This window comes from Dendropsophus ebraccatus, chromosome 9 (genome assembly GCF_027789765.1).
Source record: "Dendropsophus ebraccatus isolate aDenEbr1 chromosome 9, aDenEbr1.pat, whole genome shotgun sequence".
In the NCBI taxonomy this organism is placed as follows: Eukaryota; Metazoa; Chordata; class Amphibia; order Anura; family Hylidae; genus Dendropsophus; species Dendropsophus ebraccatus.
Genome location: NC_091462.1, coordinates 79454376 through 79479662, shown reverse-complemented (window position 1 = coordinate 79479662; position 25287 = coordinate 79454376). Strand labels below are relative to the sequence as shown.

At 46.2% G+C, this 25287-nt stretch overlaps 1 protein-coding gene across 2 annotated transcripts in view; it reads right to left on the bottom strand.

Annotated features, from left to right (window-relative positions):
- The window catches only part of USP7 (ubiquitin specific peptidase 7), a 57422-nt gene extending 39801 nt beyond the window's left edge, over positions 1-17621 (bottom strand). For both annotated transcript variants that reach the window (XM_069983678.1, XM_069983679.1), the window contains exon 1: positions 16856-17621. In XM_069983678.1, the coding sequence (XP_069839779.1) occupies positions 16856-16937 (82 nt within the window). In that variant the 5' untranslated portion in view covers positions 16938-17621. The remainder of the gene's footprint in view (positions 1-16855) is intronic.
- Between the last annotated feature and the right edge of the window lie 7666 nt (positions 17622-25287).

Below are 25287 nucleotides of genomic sequence, written 5' to 3'. Positions count from 1 at the left end.
CCAAGTTTAGTAATTATCTTACAGATGCATAAATGAAAAGCCCATCTTATCCTATTTTAGGGCGGGTTCACACTACGGAATTCTCGCGGACATAGTCCGCGGAATTCCGTCAGCTGTCCACCCGCACGGGCACGTGCTTTCCCGCCGGCTCCATAGACACCATTCTATGGGCCGGCGTATTCCGCGACCGCTAAAAGAAGTGACATGACACTTCTTTCAGTATATATCGGAATACGCCGGCCCATAGAATGGTGTCTATGGGGCCGGCGGAAAAGCGCGTGCCCGTGCGGGTGGACAGCTGACGGAATTCCGCGGACATTGTCCGCGAGAATTCCGTAGTGTGAATCCGCCCTTACTGTCAATAAGCCTATAAAATAATTCCAGTAAGCAAGCGTATAGTCATGTATAGTCAGTCAACTATAGGGCTATGGACGTAAATAACTTGACATCACATCTCCAGAAACCTTTCCATAGGGATATATAACTACAAAGTTGCATCTTTTTTGTTGCATGCATTGGAAAAAATAAAATGGTTACAAATGTGCCCATATAAAGTACTGAAAGTAGCACCTTGCTGCATAGTTGTTAGTTGGATCCACTACTTTATAATAGGAAAATACTGGTGGAGTACACCATCATCTGATCTCTAAAATAAGCTACATGACATATGAGTGAGAATCTGGTTATACTGGTATATTAATGTTATAGCACTGTGTTACCTATTCATTATACAGGTGATTCATAGTACCGTAAAGTGCACTGTCATACAATACTAGTGCAGCCAGAAAGGTGTAGGCAATGTGCATTTACCATAGACCACTAGAGACCAGCAGAAGAGTGCATCCAAAGTTCTGTGTGTCAGATCACATCAGCGTATAAGGTCACTAGACACTGGTCGGAGTCACAAGGATGCAGCCTTATACTAGATTACATTACTAGAGGACTATGTAAGTGAACGGCTGTTGAAGTAAAACCCCCTTGCAGTGAACTTTCACACTGCACTATTATATCATAGGAAGGTGGGAGGACAGAGCCCAATATATCCTTCAGAGAAGCAATAGAGGACACAACCTGAACGGTTCTATGAATGACATAGAGTTACACCACAAACTCTAACGCAAGTCTTTTCTGGGACCTGACCACTTAGTTTTAAAGGGGTTGTCCGGCGAAAAAAAATTATTCACAGAATAACACACATTACAAAGTTATACAACTTTGTAATGTATGTTATGTCTGTGAATGGCCCCCTTCCCCGTGTTTCCCCCCACCCACGCTAGACCCAGAAGTGTGGTGCATTATACTCACCGCATGTCGTGTCGTCCACGGTCTCCGATCGTCAGCAGTGACGTCTTCTTCGGGAGCTTGGCGGATCTTCCCGAGTGCCGGCCACCCTCTGCAGCGTCATCCGAAGCTCAGCCGCGATTGGCTGAGCATAACTGTGCTCAGCCAATCGCGGCTGAGCGGCTGATGACGCGGCCACGTCATCAGCTGCTCAGCCGCGATTGGCTGAGCACAGTTATGCTCAGCCAATCGCGGCTGAGCTTCGGATGACGCTGCAGAGGGCGGCCGGCACTCGGGAAGATCCGCCAAGCTCCCGAAGAAGACGTCACTGCTGACGATCGGAGACCGTGGTCGGCACGCGACAGGTAATGTATAGCGCACCACACTTCCGGGTACACGGGTGGGGGTGGTGGGACACGGGGAAGGGGGCCATTCACAGACATAACATACATTACAAAGTTGTATAACTTTGTAATGTGTGTTATTCTGTGAATAATTTTTTTTCGCCGGACAACCCCTTTAATGGATATTCAATAAAATGCGCTGGATTTTATGGAGATGTACCATGGGGTTTCCTTACATCTTAACACACTTGAGCCAGTAGTAGTCTACGGAGTCCTTCTTAGCCAGGGTTTCAGCATGACTACTGGCGCACAATGTATGAATTAAACAGTGATCTTTCAACTCTCGAGTTGAAAGCAAATATGGTCGACTTTCTTGGATTGTAAATACTGCCCAATGCAATCCTGCTGCTCAAATACCATGGGCCCCAACCAGAAAAGCCAGATAAATACTGATACATCAATGCCACTCCATGTGTGATTCATTATGCATTATAATCTGGAGTCACAGGGGTATCCCCACCTACAGGAGGAGTAAAACCTGGTGACTGAACCAACGTTCCCCTAAATGTTTGTTGCGTAAGACTGATCCACATAAATATCCCTGCCGTCAGCTGCGTGATCAGCTTGGTTACCAGCTCATTGCATTGTTCACAAACGTTAAAATCACTTGTGTTGCTAACAATGGCCCAGGACAGATTTATAAATCTGAGACAAAAAAACTGACATTTTTGAATTAGCGCCAATACCATCCCTGCATCATTGATCGCACTTGTTACAGACAGTTCATTTGGCGGTATAGAAAGGCCCTAACATGACCAATCCACCGATGTCTACAGTCAATAGCGTTAATACAAACTGTTCATGTATATTAATGTATTGTGTATAGGGACAGATCAACATTCTCTGGGTGGCAGAAGTTACATATGTTGGAGTACCTGATCTTTTGTTTCCTCATGGGATAACCTGGGGTTCCCTGCAGCAGTGGAGGGATCTCTTAGGATTATGGGAAACCAAGGAGGAGTTGAGTCCAATAGCTAAGAGTATGGCCTTAAAGAGAACCAATCACCTAAATATAACTGTCCCTATTATGACAGTACATCTATCCCCAAGTCTATTCATGAAGATACAGACTGCCTTTGCAGTCTGTATCTTTATACTTTACCTGATCCTCTGTTCCCTGGCTGTTCCAGTGGGCGCCGCCATCTTTATGACGTCACTTGCGTTCCAGCTGTGCGTTCCAGCGTGACGTCATCAAGATGGCGGCGCCGCCGGAACAGCCAGGGAACAGAGGATCTGGTAAAGTATAAAGATACAGACTGCAAAGGCAGTCTGTATCTTCATAGATAGACTTCATGAGGATACAGACTGCATTTGCAGTCTGTAGCTTTATACTTTACCTATCCTCTGCTTCAGTGCCGCAAGGCCGGGCACCGCCATCTTGATTACGGGCCTTGCGTTCCACCGCTGGAACGCAAGTGACGTAATCAAGATGGCGCCGCCGGCCTTGCTGCACCGAAGAAGAGGATTAGGTAAAGTATAAAGATACAGACTGCAGAGGCAGTCTGTATCTTCATAAATAGAATAGAGAAGAGGGACTTTAGATAATACACAGCGATCTTGCGCTGTATAGCGCGAGATCACTGTGTGTTAACAGAGCGGCAGGCAAAGGATCATGGGAACCTTTCCTGCCACTCTGCATGACGGGAGTTTCCTGTCTCGCGCCGGCTCTTTTGAAAAGAGCCGGCTCGAGACAGGAAAGTAAAAAGGGAATAATTCAAAAACGTGACAATAAAAATAATTAATTATATTTGCAAATGTCAATTAAATTATGATTTGCATCTAATTAAGGAATAAAAAAATTTTAACTTTCGTCCATGATTGGTTCTCTTTAGTTATGTATACAGGATTCATACTAAGGTATTTAAAGGAGAGGTTCTACTTACAAAACGCAAATATCACAAATCTGTCATCCACTAGATACCCCCAGAATTAGAATGCATTATAAAATACAGCAACTCACATATTTGACCACTTTTACAACTACCAATGGGGGAGATTTGCCAAAAAGTGTAAGATATACAGTGGTGTAAACTGCTCATAGCAACTAGAGGTGAGCAAACTTACAGTAAGAACAAAGCCTTAGAAGTCCATGCCGCTCTGTTCTGCTCCACCTGGGGTGCCTGAAAAAGGCTGGACCCAGCCCTGGATGAAGTCTCCACTGACTGGACCCAGCTTCTCCAGGCACCTGGAGGAGCAGCTGGCTGATAAGCAGACTGAGGAGCTAACAAAGTGATTTGCTTAGTTTGTACTGTAAGCTTGTTAATCTCTAATAGCAAACAATCACAGCTTAGCTTTCATTTTACCATAGCTAAGCTGTGATTTGTTGCTATAAACAGTTCAAACTAGTGCATGTTTTACACCCCAATGTGTTTTCATGGTAGCCACGAATGGGCCTTTGGTTCTGCTACATACACCTTTCTCTAAGATCTGAATGGATTTGCCGCTACCAGTAAAGCAAGTGCTGGAGAGTCTGACCTGCTGGTTAACCCCTCAAATGCCACAGACAATCCCTACAGCACTTAAAGAGGACCTGTCACCCCCCGTGCCGGGGTGACAGGCTCCCGACCCCAGCTAGATCCCCTTATACAGACCTCATCTGGCCGAATCCCGCTGCCGGAGCCGGTCCCGGAACGGAGATATCCCGGTCAGAAGCCGGCGCGCGTGCTGTGGGGAGAAGTCCAGCGTCCATAGAGAATGAATGGAGCCGTGTGCACGCAGCAAAGATGAGTCCGGCTCCATTTATTCTCTATGGACACCGGACCTCCCCCCCACAGTGCGCGCGCCGGCTTCTGACCAGGATATCTCCGTCCCGGAACCCGGCCAGATGAGGTATGTATAAGGGGATCTAGCTGGGGTTAGGAGCCTGTGACCCCAGCACAGGGGGGTGACAGGTCTCCTTTAAAGTGACTGTACCACCAGGCCAAGGCTGAAGCATTGGACCTTTAATAGTGCTGTTCTAGTTTCCAAGAATAAATAAATGCTTTTTTTTTTTATTTGCAGCAAAGGTCAGAGGAGATGGTGAGCTCCTGAAGTGCCACAGGTTGGTACACCTCCTAGCTTCCCCTCCCCTTGGTGGACAGACAGCGTAGAATTCCCAGCACAAGCGCTATCTCCTAATTTTGCCCGTGGCACTTCAGCAGCTTGGCATAGCCTTTGACACTTTGCAGACTACAATGCATTCTCCTAAGTATTGGAAGCAGGAACAACACTATCAAACCCCGGGAGAAGACTGTTCCTTTAGTCATGACTGGTCTATCTTCGTATTCTTCATGAAGAATCTTTTATTAGAACTCTGAATTACAGCCATGGCTCTGGTAGAGATGAGGGGTTGTCCTGCATCCATAGACACTGTCCAATCCCTATTGTCATCATAAGTATACATCTCTAGAGCAGATAGATCCTCACTTCCTAATACTTCCATTTTTGATGTGTGTGTCATATTGGCACAGAAAAATTGGTGCAAAACAAAAAGGTCAAGAAGCTGTTAACTAATTCTATTGCCTATATGAAGTGTGTGTGTGTATACATAGCGCTAAGCTATTCTACCCTCATATGACGCTGTAATAGAGCTGGATCACAGCCCCACAGTTTACATAGACTACAGAGACTACATGGATATGGACCTGATGCTTCTCCCAGTTGAGTGCTGGTAACAATGGTTCCCAGTGTACACAATGCTTGATGAACTGAAGATCAGCAGTAGAGACCTCTCCTGTCCTGGCAGTTTGTTACAATATATCAGTGTAGAGGACTACACAGATTAGTGGGATACAAACTGCAGCAAATTCAGCTGTCAAGTATCTGGTATTCTGCCTACGGTCTCATTCACACAGCCGTGTTTAGTGTAACACAGATCCCTAACAAAGCAAACATTTGTCCTGTCTGTACAAATACATATTAAGTTGCATTACGCTGTTTCTCTAGAAGCAATGTTTTCAGCAGTATACAGAACACAAGGCTGTACACCACACTATACAAAAACTCCACTATTTGCATAAATCCCCTCAGATTAGGCTGGGTTCACACTACGTTTTTGCAAACAGTTTTTGGAAAGAAAAAAAAAAAAAAAAAAAAAAAACGGATTGCAAAAAACAGATGCAACTGTTTGCATGCTCGAGTCCATCCGAACCCGAACTTTCGGCATTTGATTAGCGATGGCTGCTGAAGTTGGATAAAGCCCTAAGGCTATGTGGAAAACATGGATATAGTCATTGGCTGTATCCATGTTTTCCAGACAACTTAGAGTTTTATCCAAGTTCAGCAGCCCCAGCTAATCAAATGTCGAACGTTCGGGTTCGGATGAACTCGCACCCGAACCTGGTTCGCTCATCTCTAGTTATGATTCGTTTTTCCATTGACTTCCATTATAAAAAAACGGATCAGTTTTTTTTTTGACGGATACAAAATGTGATCGACCTCATTTTTGTGTCCGTCAAAAAAAAAAAAAAACAGATCCGTTAAACGGATTGCAAAAACTTATTGTGAACCCAGCCTTACAGTTTGACGTGTAAACCAGACATTTCAAAGGTTTGGATCATGCAGAGAGAAGCACACAGCCACTTGCTTCACTCCCTGACTGATTACGGGAGATAAGCTAAGTCTATGAAGTTTGACTTGCGTAGTCAGCCGAACTGTGCCACCAGCTGGAGAGTGACGTGCGCAGTCATTTACCTCATCCGGCAAGAACTTAAAACTGGAATGGCTCTCTGGACTAAAGGTCCAGGCTCCATTAACCTTATAAATCTTTGGCTGTATTTGCTGCTCAAGGTTCTGCAGGTTCTGTATATAGGTGTATGGGGTTCTCCGACTGTCCACCAACAAGAGAAAAAAAAAAATCACTGCCCAACCCCTGCTCTCTGGCTGCGGCTTAACCCCCATAAAAAACACAGCCGATCTGCCAAGGCGCAGCGGGCTTGTTTTTCCCTGCTGAAAATTTCTGCTACGTGTACATGGCATTAAAACCCATTGACCTGTACCAAATGGTTAGTTATTCTGCAGCAATATACATACTCATAAGATGCCATGAAGTAGAGGCACTGTCAAAGCATTGAAGTAAAAATTGCAGACTCCCTTTTTATAGGCAACGTCTGCGAGTCACTACAGTGGCTGTCATGTCACCTCCATGACGTTACACTGCTGCCTATTGGCATGATGGGGGGGGGGGGCTCTGCGGGCACCTACTATCACACTTCAGCACAGTATGGGATGGAGCGGTACTATTTTCCCCCTGCCCATCCATCAGGTGAGCAAAGGACATGGCAGGTGTATGCCAGGAAGAAGGGGTAAATCTGCGCCTTCTCCCTGGTGTATGCCAGGGCGCAATCATAGTAAATGTCCCCCAGGTACTTTCCTGAGTAAGTGTACAGATGAGTTTTGGGGAGAGCAGTGTTTTGCATCATGTAGAATGACTATACAGCAACTCTACTCCCATGGGTCACATCAGCTAGTGTTAGATCACTTACCAATCACCTACAGAAATGCTGAAGGTGACCTATATCAGGTAATGACATAAGTACCGCTGATACACATGGACAGGATACAGAACGCACACATGTATCACCACTGCATGAAGGCCCACAACAAACAATAAAATACACACAAAGTAGGAAAGGATTGCTACCACTGGATATCACTAGCATTTTATTCAAAGGGAACCCACTTATGCCTTCCATGTGCCGTATAAAAGCATCTGTGTACACACAATAGCCATCACTGCAATTTCCACTTTTAAGTGACTCTGTACCCACAATCTGACCCCCCCCCCCCCCAAACCGCTTGTACCTTCGGATAGCTGCTTTTAATCCAAGATCTGTCCTGGGGTCCGTCCGGCAGGTGATGCAGTTGTCCTAAAAAACAACTTTAAAACTTGCAGCCCTGTGCCCAACGGTTGTGGCCTAGATTGTGTGTGCATTAGGCTGGCACAACTTCTCTGTCCCTCCTCCCTGCCCTCCTCATCATTAGGAATGCTCCAGGCAGATGGTCTCCTATTCATCAGCGGTGTCAGCCCGGAACATGGGCTGGATCGTTAAGGCACCTGTGCAGTGTTCACTGCAGAGGAATAGGAAAAATCCTGCCAATGGCATTCCTAATGATGAAGAGGGCGGGGAGGTGGGATGGAGGGGTGGTGCAAGGTTAGGGCACAGACACTCTAGGCCATGGCCGTTAGGCACAGGACTGCAAGTTTAAAAGTAGTTTTTTTTTACAATAAATGCATCACCTGCCAAACGGACCTCAGGACAGATCTTGGATTAAAAGCAGCTATCTGAAAGTACAAGCGGTTTTGGGGGGTCAGATTGTGGGTACAGAGTCGCTTTAAACTTACTTCAATGGGGAAAAGAGCAGCTCATCCACAACAAAGGATCGGTCATGTTAAAATCCAACTTAACAGATTTGTTTTCCCTGATATCTGATGTCCAGAGACAGTCATCAGGTCAACCCCACACGCATGAACATCCGCCAGTCAACACCAGCAGGTTCACCAGATACATGTAAGTGCCCAGCATAAAGCATAGGACAACTTCCTAGGGAGCATGCAGACCTCTCCAATGTCAGGACACATCTTGAGCATGTCTTAGATTTCCCATGATTTGAAATCAGTGGATAGAGATCCTCATTTCAGCAGTTCAGTGAATACACAGAGGTCCTCAATGAAGGTCCGCCATACACCTTCTGCAAGATCTGGGAAGCTTCTTGATCAGAAATTGCGCAATGAAGTGCAACCAATAGATGCCTTAATTTGCAAGGAGAGTGCACAAGGTGACCAAGTGACAATCACCTTTTTGTTAGCAAGCCTCTTAATGTATCTAGGTATTGTAAAGCGTGTTATTTTACAACAGACTGTCCTTAGCAGGATGACTATCATTAGTCATTAGGGATGCAATGTATGCATCATTTTCTCTTGAAGTTATAGTAGTTTTTTTTTTTTTTTGCTCCATCCCAGAGCATATTTTTGGCACAACTGTGTCTTAGGGCCCTATTACACAGCGATAACCTGGCAAATCAGGTGGCTCATGAGCTGATCGTGTTTTTGGTCCAGACCTAAAATCAATGGCCACCAACTGCACATCGCTAGGTGTTTTAGTGATGTGCGGCCAACAGCTGATGAAACTGTAAACATTACATATCCACGCTTCCCGATGTCTATTTGGTTTCTCCATGCTCCCGCCGGTACTACCTTAGAGAGCGGCTTTGCAGTAGTAATGGCGGTTGCAGGGAGGGTGGAAAAATCAGGAAGACACCGAGGAGTGTGCAGAGGTAACATTTGCAGTTTATTTACTATATACAGCAAGGGCTCCACAGACATCTCTAATGATTGAGATAGATATTGTAAACACAACCCTTGCTGCGATCTAATCGAGCTGTGTAATAGGCTAAATAAATGAGCACTGATCAGGCTGTGTAATACGGCCGTTCAAGCTATCTAACTTGCTCATATAGTCTTCTTCAGCAGAAGAGGCTGACAATATACTATGTACGGGCGCATGTAGACAGTTTCTAACATCAGACCACTGAGGCAAGGAGGATTATGTAGTCAGGATTTCAACATTGTTTGTACTTTCATATATCACAATGCTATAAAAAACGTGTTCAAAGATGTACTGAGTCTTTAACAATGTTGAACAAACAAGGGTGAAAAATATCCACTTATTTTTGCCTTGGAAACCTACTGACTTTATAAGGACTGAAATACAGCCATGCGAATGTACACTACGCTGCAACTAACCAGCCAATGTGAACCAGCCAGCGGTGAAGACAGCGCAGGCTGACGTGGTAGCCTAGAACAAGAAGCTTGCTCCAGTGCATGCCAGTAGGACAATTAGGGCTAAATAGGAGAAATACAGCTCGGGGGCATAATGGAAAACAAGGGGGCAGGGAGAGGAAGAAGAAGGGGGAAAGGCGTCTCAGGCTTAGGCCATGCCTCTTTGGCCCTTAAGCAGCATCAACATGTCAAAGATTGTTTTTCACCCCAACCACAGCCCCAGGCGTGGTTTGGGGGTGGGTTGATAGATACATATTTAAGTACCCTTTGCTGTCCCATGGCCCGGGGCACCACTGAGCAAGAGGAATGCAGAAGACCTCTTTTCCTTTGTTTTCCCAAAACTGAGGGTCCCAGTAGCAGGGACCCACTGATGACAATAATATCCTACCAGGAGTCCCAGAAACGAGAGATTTTACAAAACACAGTAGCAAAAGCCGTCACTACTACAGAAAATATTGCTGAGCTTCCTTAACCCCCCCCCCCCCCCCCAAAAGGTCCAAATGGTTCTGGGCTTCAGGACCCAAATATACAAGACAAGAGTCTGTGGAGCCTTGGTTGCGAGTCTCAAAACACAGGAATAGCCAGATATCCCTAGCCGGTTGCCACAGGGTGCCTCCATGATGGGGAGAGCACCACATCACCCTTATAGATAGTCCCTTAAGTCCCACTCGGCTGCGAGTATTGGAACATAAATAGGGAAACAGGGTGGCCCCTTTTTTTCCCTTTAAAACCCAAGGATTTTTTTTAAAGTTATATTTAAATATTCCTTATACAATATTTTCATCCTATTGCTATTAGAGCTTGTTTTTCACCACTTAGCTAATAATTTTGACCTTTTGTAGTACTTTCCCTGTGGTTTACATGCAGTAAAAATAGTAAGTTGGCTTTATTTCAGGGGTCGGTACATACCGACAGCAATTTTTATGTTTTAGCACTTTTGTGCAATACAACATGTTTATGGGGGGGAGGTAATGTGTTAAATTCCGATAAATTGTTTTTGTTAATTCATTGATGCATCTGTATGAGGGTTTGCTTTTTGTGGGACTTTTTGCCCCTTAGTCTGTCTAGTGGGTTCAAAGCTGTGATCATTTCATCATATACAAAATCATGGCCTGTCATGCAGACTATAAAGGCAGTTTATTGTGCCTATGATAGGGCGGGTGATCATGGTTAGGTCCCCATCTACCATGGTCATCCATCAGTATACCAACACCATTGTCCATGGCATCAATGAGCAATGGGAAAACCATAGAGAAATACCCTTTATTGGCTGGCTCCTTACATACCACAGCCATTCTTCCTTTGTCACCCTTCTTCGATACCATGGTCAACATATTGTTTAATCTTTAGGATCCGACATTTCTTTGATTCCAGCTGTTACTGTAAAAGCCTGGCAGGATCCCACTCCATTGGTTGCACAGGCACAGCTTCTGTGCCCACCTGGTCATCATGTCTATTTTTTAGCATACAGCATCAATGGTCAGAAATCCAGGACGTACAGATAAAGTAGTACTGCCAGTTTGCAAAGTTATCCCCTATCCACGAAGTTGCAGGTTTGACTGCTGAAACCCCAACCAATCAGAATGCTTAGCAAAGAAGCCCCCTACATCATGACCGGAGACATGGCTGCACAGGTGCGCTAAGCTCCATTGATTCGGGGGACAGTTTCCTCCAATCTGGTGATCAATGTGAGTCTCAGCAGTCAGGTCCCAACCAAACTTCTCAAAGAAACCCTAACCTATAGATAGGTGATACCTTTACGAGTTAGCAATACCTGTTTTTACATACGCAGCGAAACAGAATTACAAAACGCCTTAGCTGTTCCTATACGATTCTTTTCAAGTAGGTGACAAGGGTTCTTCGATGATTTAAGATTAGGAGTGACTGCTCTGGAAGACCCCATCTTTTCCAGCAGACATTTATCTATATAGAGGACAGGGCAGACTGTGAGACCACTTTGCAGGCACCAGCAGATCTTGCATGATGGGAAGCACGGTCCCAGCTGTTCCATGTCAGATTGTAAGGGTATGTTCAGACTGAGGAATCTGCAGAGAAGTTCTGGCGGATTCAGTCGCTCATCCCCACTTGCGGCCGCGCACATTGCCACCCGTCCCATAGACTACATTCTATGGTCAGGCAAATTCTGCCATCCGCCAGACCATAGAATGGAGTCTATGGGACGGGCAATGGAATCTGCCAGAACTTCTCCGCGTGGATTCCTCAGTCTGAACATACTCTAACACAGGACAGTGATTTTTTTTTTTGTTCATTCATGAAGAATGTGATCAAAAGGGAAGAACCTAAAGCCACAGGGGAGACTATGGGTGTATATGTGTGTAGCGTACAGCTCCTACAACACAATATATAGTTATACCACAAACTATAGTAATAACCTATTACATATACTATAGCAATAAAGCTATAAGGGACAGTGCAGAATACAGGGTGAGGGCTGTCATGTATACAGACAGTACAGCTGGAAGGTACAGGGTGAGGGCTGCCAGTGTGATATGGGGCAGGGATGCATATGCCAGGCAGTGTGTATGATGGTCCCCCTACTGTATGCGGATGCCAGGCAGTGTGTATGATGGTCCCCCTACTGTATGCGGATGCCAGGCAGTGTGTATGATGGTCCCCCTACTGTATACGGATGCAGATGCCAGGCAGTGTGTATGATGGTCCCCCTACTGTATACGGATGCAGATGCCAGGCAGTGTGTATGATGGTCCCCCTACTGTATACGGATGCAGATGCCAGGCAGTGTGTATGATGGTCCCCCTACTGTATACGGATGCAGATGCCAGGCAGTGTGTATGATGGTCCCCCTACTGTATACGGATGCAGATGCCAGGCAGTGTGTATGATGGTCCCCCTACTGTATACGGATGCAGATGCCAGGCAGTGTGTATGATGGTCCCCCTACTGTATACGGATGCAGATGCCAGGCAGTGTGTATGATGGTCCCCCTACTGTATACGGATGCAGATGCCAGGCAGTGTGTATGATGGTCCCCCTACTGTATACGGATGCAGATGCCAGGCAGTGTGTATGATGGTCCCCCTACTGTATACGGATGCAGATGCCAGGCAGTGTGTATGATGGTCCCCCTACTGTATACGGATGCAGATGCCAGGCAGTGTGTATGATGGTCCCCCTACTGTATACGGATGCAGATGCCAGGCAGTGTGTATGATGGTCCCCCTACTGTATACGGATGCAGATGCCAGGCAGTGTGTATGATGGTCCCCCTACTGTATACGGATGCAGATGCCAGGCAGTGTGTATGATGGTCCCCCTACTGTATACGGATGCAGATGCCAGGCAGTGTGTATGATGGTCCCCCTACTGTATACGGATGCAGATGCCAGGCAGTGTGTATGATGGTCCCCCTACTGTATACGGATGCAGATGCCAGGCAGTGTGTATGATGGTCCCCCTACTGTATACGGATGCAGATGCCAGGCAGTGTGTATGATGGTCCCCCTACTGTATACGGATGCAGATGCCAGGCAGTGTGTATGATGGTCCCCCTACTGTATACGGATGCAGATGCCAGGCAGTGTGTATGATGGTCCCCCTACTGTATACAGGATGCAGATGCCAGGCAGTGTGTATGATGGTCCCCCTACTGTATACGATGCAGATGCCAGGCAGTGTGTATGATGGTCCCCCTACTGTATACGGATGCAGATGCCAGGCAGTGTGTATGATGGTCCCCCTACTGTATACAGATGCAGATGCCAGGCAGTGTGTATGATGGTCCCCCTACTGTATACAGATGCAGATGCCAGGCAGTGTGTATGATGGTCCCCCGACTGTATACAGATGCAGATGCCAGGCAGTGTGTATGATGGTCCCCCTACTGTATACAGATGCAGATGCCAGGCAGTGTGTATGATGGTCCCCCTACTGTATACAGATGCAGATGCCAGGCAGTGTGTATGATGGTCCCCCTACTGTATACAGATGCAGATGCCAGGCAGTGTGTATGATGGTCCCCCTACTGTATACAGATGCAGATGCCAGGCAGTGTGTATGATGGTCCCCCTACTGTATACAGATGCAGATGCCAGGCAGTGTGTATGATGGTCCCCCTACTGTATACAGATGCAGATGCCAGGCAGTGTGTATGATGGTCCCCCTACTGTATACAGATGCAGATGCCAGGCAGTGTGTATGATGGTCCCCCTACTGTATACAGATGCAGATGCCAGGCAGTGTGTATGATGGTCCCCCTACTGTATACAGATGCAGATGCCAGGCAGTGTGTATGATGGTCCCCCTACTGTATACAGATGCAGATGCCAGGCAGTGTGTATGATGGTCCCCCTACTGTATACAGATGCAGATGCCAGGCAGTGTGTATGATGGTCCCCCTACTGTATACAGATGCAGATGCCAGGCAGTGTGTATGATGGTCCCCCTACTGTATACAGATGCAGATGCCAGGCAGTGTGTATGATGGTCCCCCTACTGTATACAGATGCAGATGCCAGGCAGTGTGTATGATGGTCCCCCTACTGTATACAGATGCAGATGCCAGGCAGTGTGTATGATGGTCCCCCTACTGTATACAGATGCAGATGCCAGGCAGTGTGTATGATGGTCCCCCTACTGTATACAGATGCAGATGCCAGGCAGTGTGTATGATGGTCCCCCTACTGTATACAGATGCATATGCCAGGCAGTGTGTATGATGGTCCCCCTACTGTATACAGATGCAGATGCCAGGCAGTGTGTATGATGGTCCCCCTACTGTATACAGATGCAGATGCCAGGCAGTGTGTATGATGGTCCCCCTACTGTATACAGATGCAGATGCCAGGCAGTGTGTATGATGGTCCCCCTACTGTATACAGATGCAGATGCCAGGCAGTGTGTATGATGGTCCCCCTACTGTATACAGATGCAGATGCCAGGCAGTGTGTATGATGGTCCCCCTACTGTATACAGATGCAGATGCCAGGCAGTGTGTATGATGGTCCCCCTACTGTATACAGATGCAGATGCCAGGCAGTGTGTATGATGGTCCCCCTACTGTATACAGATGCAGATGCCAGGCAGTGTGTATGATGGTCCCCCTACTGTATACAGATGCAGATGCCAGGCAGTGTGTATGATGGTCCCCCTACTGTATACAGATGCATATGCCAGGCAGTGTGTATGATGGTCCCCCTACTGTATACAGATGCATATGCCAGGCAGTGTGTATGATGGTCCCCCTACTGTATACAGATGCATATGCCAGGCAGTGTGTATGATGGTCCCCCTACTGTATACAGATGCATATGCCAGGCAGTGTGTATGATGGTCCCCCTACTGTATACAGATGCATATGCCAGGCAGTGTGTATGATGGTCCCCCTACTGTATACAGATGCATATGCCAGGCAGTGTGTATGATGGTCCCCCTGTATACAGATGCATATGCCAGGCAGTGTGTATGATGGTCCCCCTGTATACAGATGCATATGCCAGGCAGTGTGTATGATGGTCCCCCTGTATACAGATGCATATGCCAGGCAGTGTGTATGATGGTCCCCCTGTATACAGATGCAGATGCCAGGCAGTGTGTATGATGGTCCCCCTGTATACAGATGCAGATGCCAGGCAGTGTGTATGATGGTCCCCCTGTATACAGATGCAGATGCCAGGCAGTGTGTATGATGGTCCCCCTGTATACAGATGCAGATGCCAGGCAGTGTGTATGATGGTCCCCCTGTATACAGATGCAGATGCCAGGCAGTGTGTATGATGGTCCCCCTGTATACAGATGCAGATGCCAGGCAGTGTGTATGATGGTCCCCCTGTATACAGATGCATATGCCAGGCAGTGTGTATGATGGTCCCCCTGTATACAGATGCATATGCCAGGCAGTGTGTATGATGGTCCCCCTGTATACAGATGCATATGCCAGGCAGTGTGTATGATGGTCTCCCCGTATACAGATGCCAGGCAGTGTGTATGGTGACCCTCCCCTCCCCCCCTGGTGATGATGATGACTCTGCACTATGGTGGGTGATGCTGACTGTCATCCCTGCAGGACACATTGCCGGGTAATCCTTCCGCTACCGGGCGGGGAAGTGATGCTTAGGCTAGGTTCACACTGTGTTTTCAGCATCCGTTTAACGCATCCGTTTTTTGCAAAAAACGCATGAAAAACGGATTGCAAAAAACTGATTCATTTGTGTGCATCCGTTTTTCCATTGACTTCCATTATAAAAAAAAAACGGATCAGTTTTTTTTGGCGGACCAAAAAACTTTGCTGACCCTATTTTTCTGGGCGATAAAAAAAACTGATCCGTTAAACGGATGCTGAAAACGCAGTGTGAACCTAGCCTTACCAGGCAGCGCCCTCCTCCCCCTGTACCCGGTATGGCAGCAGTCAGAGGTGCTGGGGGGCACACACATCACGTGGCCGGGTACACACAGCCCCCCGCACTATGGGAAGGGTGAGGCCGCTGTATATTGGGCACAGCTCGGGGGTGACTGGCAGTGCCAGGGGTGATGCTACATCAGGAGCACAGCTCGGGGTGATGTGCCTGGCAGGATGCTACATGAGGGCACACAATGCTGCTGTGTATATGGGGCACAGCTCGGGGTGATGTGCCCGGCAGGATGCTACATGAGGGCACACAATGCTGCTGTGTATATGGGGCACAGCTCGGGGTACATGAGGGCACACAATGCTGCTGTATATAGGGGGCACAGCTCGGGGTACATGAGGGCACACAATGCTGCTGTATATAGGGGGCACAGCTCGGGGTACATGAGGGCACACAATGCTGCTGTGTATATGGGGCACAGCTCGGGGTACATGAGGGCACACAATGCTGCTGTGTACATGGGGCACAGCTCGGGGTACATGAGGGCACACAATGCTGCTGTGTATATGGGGCACAGCTCGGGGTACATGAGGGCACACAATGCTGCTGTATATATGGGGCACAGCTCGGGGTACATGAGGGCACACAATGCTGCTGTATATAGGGGGCACAGCTCGGGGTACATGAGGGCACACAATGCTGCTGTGTATATGGGGCACAGCTCGGGGTACATGAGGGCACACAATGCTGCTGTGTACATGGGGCACAGCTCGGGGTACATGAGGGCACACAATGCTGCTGTGTATATGGGGCACAGCTCGGGGTACATGAGGGCACACAATGCTACTGTATATGGGGCACAGCTCGGGGTACATGAGGGCACACAATGCTGCTGTGTATATGGGGCACAGCTCGGGGTACATGAGGGCACACAATGCTGCTGTATATGGGGCACAGCTCGGGGTACATGAGGGCACACAATGCTGCTGTATATGGGGCACAGCTCGGGGTACATGAGGGCACACAATGATGCTGCAGCCCGCCCTCCCGCCGCTCCTGTACCCTCCCGCCCGCCGCTCCTGTACCTTCCATCTCCATGTCCTCGGGCTCGCTGAGCTGCTGCTCCCCGGGCTTCTGTTGCTGCTGCTGCTGCTGATGGTGGTTCATGTCGGTGGCTTCGGCCTCAGAGGCCTCGATCAATCCTGCTCGCTGCGCCGGCGTAGATTGGGGCTGAAGGCCCGGCTGGGATGGGGCGGAGAGCGGCCTCGGCAGGGCCTGCGCAGCGGCTGCAGCCTGGGCCTTTCCCGCGGGCGCCTGCAGATGAGCCGGGGCAGGGAGAGCGGAGGGAGCCGGCGGCAGGGATACGCGCACGTATTTGCTCGCTATTCGCCCAATTTCGGCGCCTTATTGGGGGGTAGGCGCTGGGGATGCTGCTCCCCGGGGGCCCTCAGCAGCGGCGGCGGCGGCCGGGGTAGTGGCACGGGCTACACGGAGGCGGCGGAGAGACGTCAGTGGGCCGGGCAGCTCCGGGCCGCGGCCAGCTCTAGTGCTGCTGCTCTCAGGTGGCGCCCCCCTGCTCATTGGGTAGACGGGAGCACAGCCGGTGCAGCGGGAGCTCTGCGGCCTGACCCTCTCCAGGAGCCCCCGCGTCTCATGCACTCCGCTCCCCTCACACACAGCCGACCCCGGGCCGCTGGTTTCCCCGAGTGCAGGGCGGAGCAGGCGGCAGCCACCGTCACCCAGTGGCCCTTCTCCTGTCCCCTGTCGTGCTTTGCTCTTTCCCTCTCCTCAGCCTGTGTGTGGAGACGCCAGGCTCTGCAAAATGGCGGCTCAATGAAATGTCACATCCGCATGGGGCAGCGCGAGAGGAGGGAGGAGGAGGAGGAGGAGGTAATCAAAGCGTGAGAGACCGCCACATCCCTCCGCCTCCTCCTCCTCCTCCTGCATCGGCTCCCGGTGTCCCCCGTCCTCCTCACACATGCGGGACTCCTTACCGGTGCACACAATATGCAGCGGCGGGTACAGGATGTATATAGTGCATAGGACTGCTGCTGTATACATCATATATACATACAGTGCACAGGACTGCTGCTGTATACATCATATATACATACAGTGCACAGGACTGCTGCTGTATACATCATATATACATACAGTGCACAGGACTGCTGCTGTATACATCATATATACATACAGTGCACAGGACTGCTGCTGTATACATCATATATACATACAGTGCATAGGACTGCTGCTGTATACATCATATATACATACAGTGCACAGGACTGCTGCTGTATACATCATATATACATACAGTGCACAGGACCGCTGCTGTATACATCATATATACATACAGTGCACAGGACCGCTGCTGTATACATCATATATACATACAGTGCACAGGACCGCTGCTGTATACATCATATATACATACAGTGCACAGGACCGCTGCTGTATACATCATATTTACATACAGTGCACAGGACCGCTGCTGTATACATCATATATACATACAGTGCACAGGACCGCTGCTGTATACATCATATATACATACAGTGCACAGGACCGCTGCTGTATACATCATATATACATACAGTGCATAGGACTGCTACTGTATACATCATATATACATACAGTGCACAGGACTGCTGCTGTATACATCATATATACATACAGTGCACAGGACCGCTGCTGTATACATCATATATACATACAGTGCACAGGACCGCTGCTGTATAAATCATATATACATACAGTGCACAGGACCGCTGCTGTATACATCATATATACATACAGTGCACAGGACCGCTGCTGTATACATCATATATACATACAGTGCACAGGACTGCTGCTGTATACATCATATATACATACAGTGCACAGGACTGCTGCTGTATACATCATATATACATACAGTGCACAGGACCGCTGCTGTATACATCATATATACATACAGTGCACAGGACCGCTGCTGTATACATCATATATACATACAGTGCACAGGACTGCTGCTGTATACATCATATATACATACAGTGCACAGGACTGCTGCTGTATACATCATATATACATACAGTGCACAGGACCGCTGCTGTATACATCATATATAATACAGTGCACAGGACCGCTGCTGTATACATCATATATACATACAGTGCACAGGACTGCTGCTGTATACATCATATATACATACAGTGCACAGGACTGCTGCTGTATACATCATATATACATACAGTGCATAGGACTGCTGCTGTATACATCATATATACATACAGTGCACAGGACTGCTGCTGTATACATCATATATACATACAGTGCACAGGACTGCTGCTGTATACATCATATACATCATATACATGACTGCTGCTGTATACATCATATATACATACAGTGCATAGGACTGCTGCTGTAAACATCATATATACATACAGCGCACAGGACTGCCGCTTTATACATGATATCTATATAGTGCACAGGACTGCTGCTGTATACATCATATATACATACAGTGCACAGGACTGCTGCTGTATACATCATATATACATACAGTGCACAGGACTGCTGCTGTATACTACATATATACATACAGTGCACAGGACTGCTGCTGTATACATCATATATACATACAGTGCACAGGACTGCTGCTGTATACATCATATATATACATACATACAGTGCACAGGACAGCTGCTGTATACATCATATATACATACAGTGCACAGGACTGCTGCTGTATACATCATATATACATACAGTGCACAGGACTGCCACTTTATACATGATATCTATATAGTGCACAGGACTGCTGCTGTATATATCATATATACATACAGTGCACAGGACTGCTGCTGTATACATCATATATACATACAGTTTACAGGACTGCTGCTGTATACATCATATATACATACAGTGCATAGAACTGCTGCTGTATATATCATATATACATACACTCGGGGAGGTGAGCAGGGAACGGCGGCGGCAGCGGCGGATTATAATGGGGGCAAACTCCGGGCCCCGGGCGGTTGCCCAGATTGCCCTCATTATAATTCGCCTCTGGATACAGAGTAGTGCATAACACATAATAACACAGCACCAGTTTAAATAGGCAATGACAGACAGCGAAACCCACCAAACCAGGACTGTTTGGGGGGCGTGGCTACAGTATACAGTACACATATCAACAAATAGTTTCATTATACATGAAGAAAATAGTCATCAAGTAAACAGTTCTAGTATACATATTTCTAAACATAGATACATAATAGACATTGATAAGAGTATCAATGTAGTTGTAGATGTTGACTACGCATATGAGCTTCCAACTATATTGATACTCATCAATTTCATATGTCTGTTATTTATCTATGTTTAGAAATATGTATACTAAAACTTTTTTTATTTCTTGTATAATGAAACTATTTGTTGATTTGTTTACTATGTACTGTAGCCAAGCGGTCCTGGTGCTGGTGCTGTGATGAAAGGAGGTCTGCACTCCTGAAACGCCTTATACTGTGCAACATATTTGGTTTTGATATTTATTTATTTTCTTTTTCTTTTTTTTATATATTCTTTATTTAACATAATCATATATATATATATATATATATATATATATATATATATATATATATATATAAATCAAAGCTCCAAAATTCTTAAAATACAGAGATTAGAGTTTCCCATCATTTGTGAAAGAAAATGTCTTTGTTTCTCTTGCTTATCTATTGTTCCTGAGGAATACATTAATTCTTTACCATGGGATGCACCTCCCCGAGTTCCGACCCATATACCTCTAGATATTTCTTTTATAATTATATCTATGTTCTATTCTCATATCTCTCCTTACTAAGGAATAGTTTGGAGGGCTCTGACTAAGAACCTGGTTAAGGTCCCCCTGATCTCTCTCCACATCCCGCTATGGGGCACCTCCAACAACCAGTAGCCCAATTTAATTTTAATAACCTTATTACATATACTTTGTTATATATTTGTACAAAAAAAGAAAATGAAATAAATTATTCAATCTTAATAGACAATCCAGACCTTATAAAGGCCCCTCTCCCTATTCCCGACTCCTCTTCATTCACTCCGATACTCCAGACCACATTTATAATGTAGCCTAGAGGCATCTTCCTGGGGTGGCTCAACAGTCAACAGTATTTGTATACTATGGAGGAGATTTATCAAAGGGTGTAAAATTTAGACTGGTGCAAACTGCCCACAGCGACCAATCACAGCTCAGCTTTCCTTTCAGCACTGCCTAAAGCCGAGCTGTGATTGGTTGCTGTGGCCAGTTTGCACCAGTCTAAATTTTACACCCTTTGATAAATCTCCCCCCATGTCTTCACCGCCTATCCCAGTAACCATCCATCCACCTCTCCTAAGTTACAGTCATGTGTTAAATTCCATTTGTTTATTGTTTTTACTCAATTTTTAATTCCTTCCATCTCCAGTATTTACCCCTTCCAGATGAGATCAGTCCCCTTGGTTGGCAAGCGCCCCACAGTAGGAAGAATCGACACCGGGAGCCTTCCCCAGTTCCCAGAGTTACCCCCGCCCCCTCCATACTATCATCCCCTTTTCTTTGTTATTACGTAATATCCTCGGTTCTCGGGGAGTGCATCCCACGTTTACAATCACATACATTTTATTATTTATATCAATCTTCTATCTCCTTTTTGAGTGCTACATAGTATCTTTTGCACTCATCTCAGGTAATCTCTAATCTCCACTCTACTACCTTTCTCCTTACCCCTCTCCTCCCTGTCCAACCCTCAAAAAAAAAACACACACACAAAACAAAACAAAAAAAAGCACATAATAAATATAAAGATTCTCCCTCCCCCACTTCTCTATACTCCCCCATACCCCCCACTTCTCTATATAAAAAAAAAAATTATTTCATAAAATTTTATTAGTTCATTCATTCTGGACTTTATTGGACACTTTTTGGGGGGTCTGCGCTGGCATTGTGATTACCATAGTCTTTTTTGTGCGCTTTTTCTTCACTATTACCCCTACAGCTGGTACAACAAAGCCAGTCTGACCAAAGTTATCAACGCCTAATGATGTATAGTGGCACATCTGTAACGTCTATTGCAAAACAACATCACGCAGGGGTGCCCTATCCATAAGGTGGCAGGCCAGCCTTGGGTGGCAGCTTTCCCAAGAGGCATGTGTTAGGATTGGGACAGGGAGACACAAGGACAGGTGAGCCCTGAAGCTGGCACCCACCCCGCTGTCCCTACCTTCTTGCCTCAGATGCTCTAAAATAGCAAACGGACAACTGGACGGCAGTCCCTAGGCTGGCTGAGTGAAACACAGAACAATACAAGACAGACAAAACACAATAAGGAGAAGTCAGAAGTCCAAGTCAAATACCAAACGGGCAGCACAGTACAAAATCGTGTCCAAAGGGGTAGTCAAAGGGTTAATAGCAGAAGTCAGGTAACCAGGAATCAAATACAGACTAAAGGCTAGGTCAAGTAACTCTAGGGTGAACCAGGTACTATCGCAGGCGAGGAATGAGAGCTCAGGGCTGATACTTATGGAGCCTGGAGTCCCAGCCCCAGACTTGATTGGGGCTGAGGCTCCAGGTCCTGCCCAGATACAGACATCTAACTGGTGAGTCAGCTGTCAGTCAATAATTAGTGAACACACACAACACCTAAGCTGATCAGCCAGGGGAGTGAAACCCTGGCCTCTGCTACAACACAGAACAGCAGAGCAGAGTTAGTGAAAAAAATATGGCTGCTATGGACGCCGAGCTGAACGCCCGGCCTGAGTCCTAACAGCATGTGTGCACCTATCTTTTCACATCCAAAGGGAAAGGCAGTACTCCCTTCATGATCACACAAGATAGGTCTGGTCCTATGTTAACTGCTGTCTCATCCGCCTCCACATAAACATGTATGCTGGAATCCACAAAGCATGCATGCTTACATCCATCATGAAGGTGGAATAAGCATTGGCGGGTCATCCATGGTAGTGTCATATCTTTTGGTAGACCAAAGGGGTTATTAAAATTGGGGATATTTAAATTTCTACTTTCAGGGTGCCCCCAAATGCTATGAATTGGTAGTTGTCAGCTTACCCACAAGACAGTAACATCCTGTACAAATGTGCAATACTTACACTAAACGTGGGTCACCAGGAGCTTTATGGTAATTGTCCTTCCTCCAACTATAAGTCATCTTTCCTATTAACTTCCTTGGACCATACCAATCTCTGATGCTTGGGATAATACTCTTGTTTTTTGAAAATCTTTGTTGGTCAGTCAAACTATGACTTAAAGTGACACTATCACCCTTTTTTTGTGTTTTGACTTCTCTACACAGGTGTAAAGGGTAAATTTAGCAGTTTTCATTCCTTATTTTATATCATACTATATGGTGCTTGTTCCAGTAAAACATGATCTTTTATCATCTGCGGATTGTGCTATCTGGGCGGGGCTTAAAAGATATTGCACCCTTTGACACACCTCTAGTCCTGATCTCTAGTAAAAGTGGATGGGAGATAGTTGTCAGTGTGGTGTGTAATTGTTGAGTATACGTAATGATTAGTGGTCTTTTAATTTTTTTCAGATATTAGGGGACTTAGTATTCACAGAAATATGTAATTTAGTATTTATTACCTTAAATCTGCAGTTTCTAGAAATATCCCATGTGTGTCGTAGTGGACTGACTGACGCGCACACAGGTAAGGAGCATCCTGTGGATTTTGTAAAATTTTTAATTATGATATTTTACGAAAACCATATTGGGTTTAAAAAGGAGTTGAAGTGCAAAATGATAGCAAACCCCCATAGTGGACTCCATTATGGAAATGACACCCCTCAAGGAATATATCTGGGGAGGTAGGGAGCTATTGATGCCCCACAGATGTTTCATAGAATTTATTGGAATTTGGCTGTAAAAATGAAAAAAAAAAAAAAGTTAAAAACAGGAAAATATGTACCCCAAAATTTGTTATGTAATTCATCCTGAGTACATCAGTACTCCACATGTGACCGTAAACTGCTGTTAAAGGGTTATTCCACTGAAACATAACTTTTCATATTTTGCTGCCCATGGTGAGACAAGCAATTCATTCCATTCTTGTTATTATCTGTTCCACCTCCTTCTCCCAGATCTGAGCTGCTGCTTTCTGCTGAAGACACAAAAGACTGTGTGTGAGTTGTTCTCTCTGTCTCCCCCCCCCCTTCTGAGACAGCTGATGTAAAGAAGTCCTTGACTGGCTTTATCTGCAACATTTTAGCTTCTTTCTAATGCTGGGGGGTGGGTAATGTGAGGTCAAGTTGCTAAAGAACTCACTGTGATTTACCCTCCCAGCATTACAAAGAAGCTACAATGTTGTAGATAAAGTCAATCAGGGACTTATTTACATGAGCTGTCTCAGAAGGGAGAGGGGAGAGGAAGACAGAGGGAAAAGCTCACACACAGTGTTTTGTGTGTTCAGCAGTAAGCTGCTACTGAGAACTGGGGGAAGGAGACTGAACAGATAATAAGTATGGAATAAATTGTTAGTCTCACCATGGGCAGCAACATATCAAAAGTTATGTTTGAGTGGAACACCCCTTTAAGGCATATGGCAGGGCTCAAAAGGGAAGGAGTGGCATTTTTCATTTTCAGTGCAGATTCTGCTAGAACCGTTTTTGGGCATCTTGCGCATTTGTAGTTCCCCTTAAGGTACCAGTACAGGTGACCTCATGTTACATACTACAATCCTAAAAGAATTTATCTAGGGGTGATGGGTCCATTTAGACCTCACAGGCGTTTGTAGCATTTGGTGATGACATTTGTTTTTTACGCAAAATTCACTTTTGGATCAAAAATTCTCATTTTCACAAGGATCATACAGGATTAAATGCCTCAAAATGTACTGCGGAATTTCTCCTATGTATAGCAGTACCATATATGTTGTCTTAGGCCTTTGGTCTGTACATGTCCCCTATCTGCTAAGAAAAAATCAGTATGAAATGCATCTATAGTGCAACCGCAATCCATATTTTTTTGCTGATTCAACATTTTTTTACAGTGCTTGTTAATAAAGAAATATGCCCAACCCCTAAAAAGGTCACATGATTGCTTCCTGCACCCCAAACGCCCCCCCCCCCTCGGTCCGGCACCTGCTCCAGCTCCTGCTCCCTGGCATTCCCACCACGTGCTCCCCGCCATCCTCGTTCCTTCTTCGGCTCCCCCCCCCCCCAGCTCCCTCTCCCTCCAATTGCTCCCCCCTGCCTGGCTTCGGCTGCCCCCCCCCAGTGCTCAGCGATCAGTGGACCTGATCGTTTTAATGAGCTGTCAGCTGTATAGCTGACAGCTCATTCACTATATCATGCATTACAGCTGACATCATGTGCTGTAATGCATTATATATATAGATCTGCAAAAGTAAGAAAAAAAACACACACACACACACACACAAATACATAAATAAATAATTAAAACTAATAAAATAATTAAATAAATATAACTAAATATACACATTCCCCATCCCCCTTTATAAATGATCC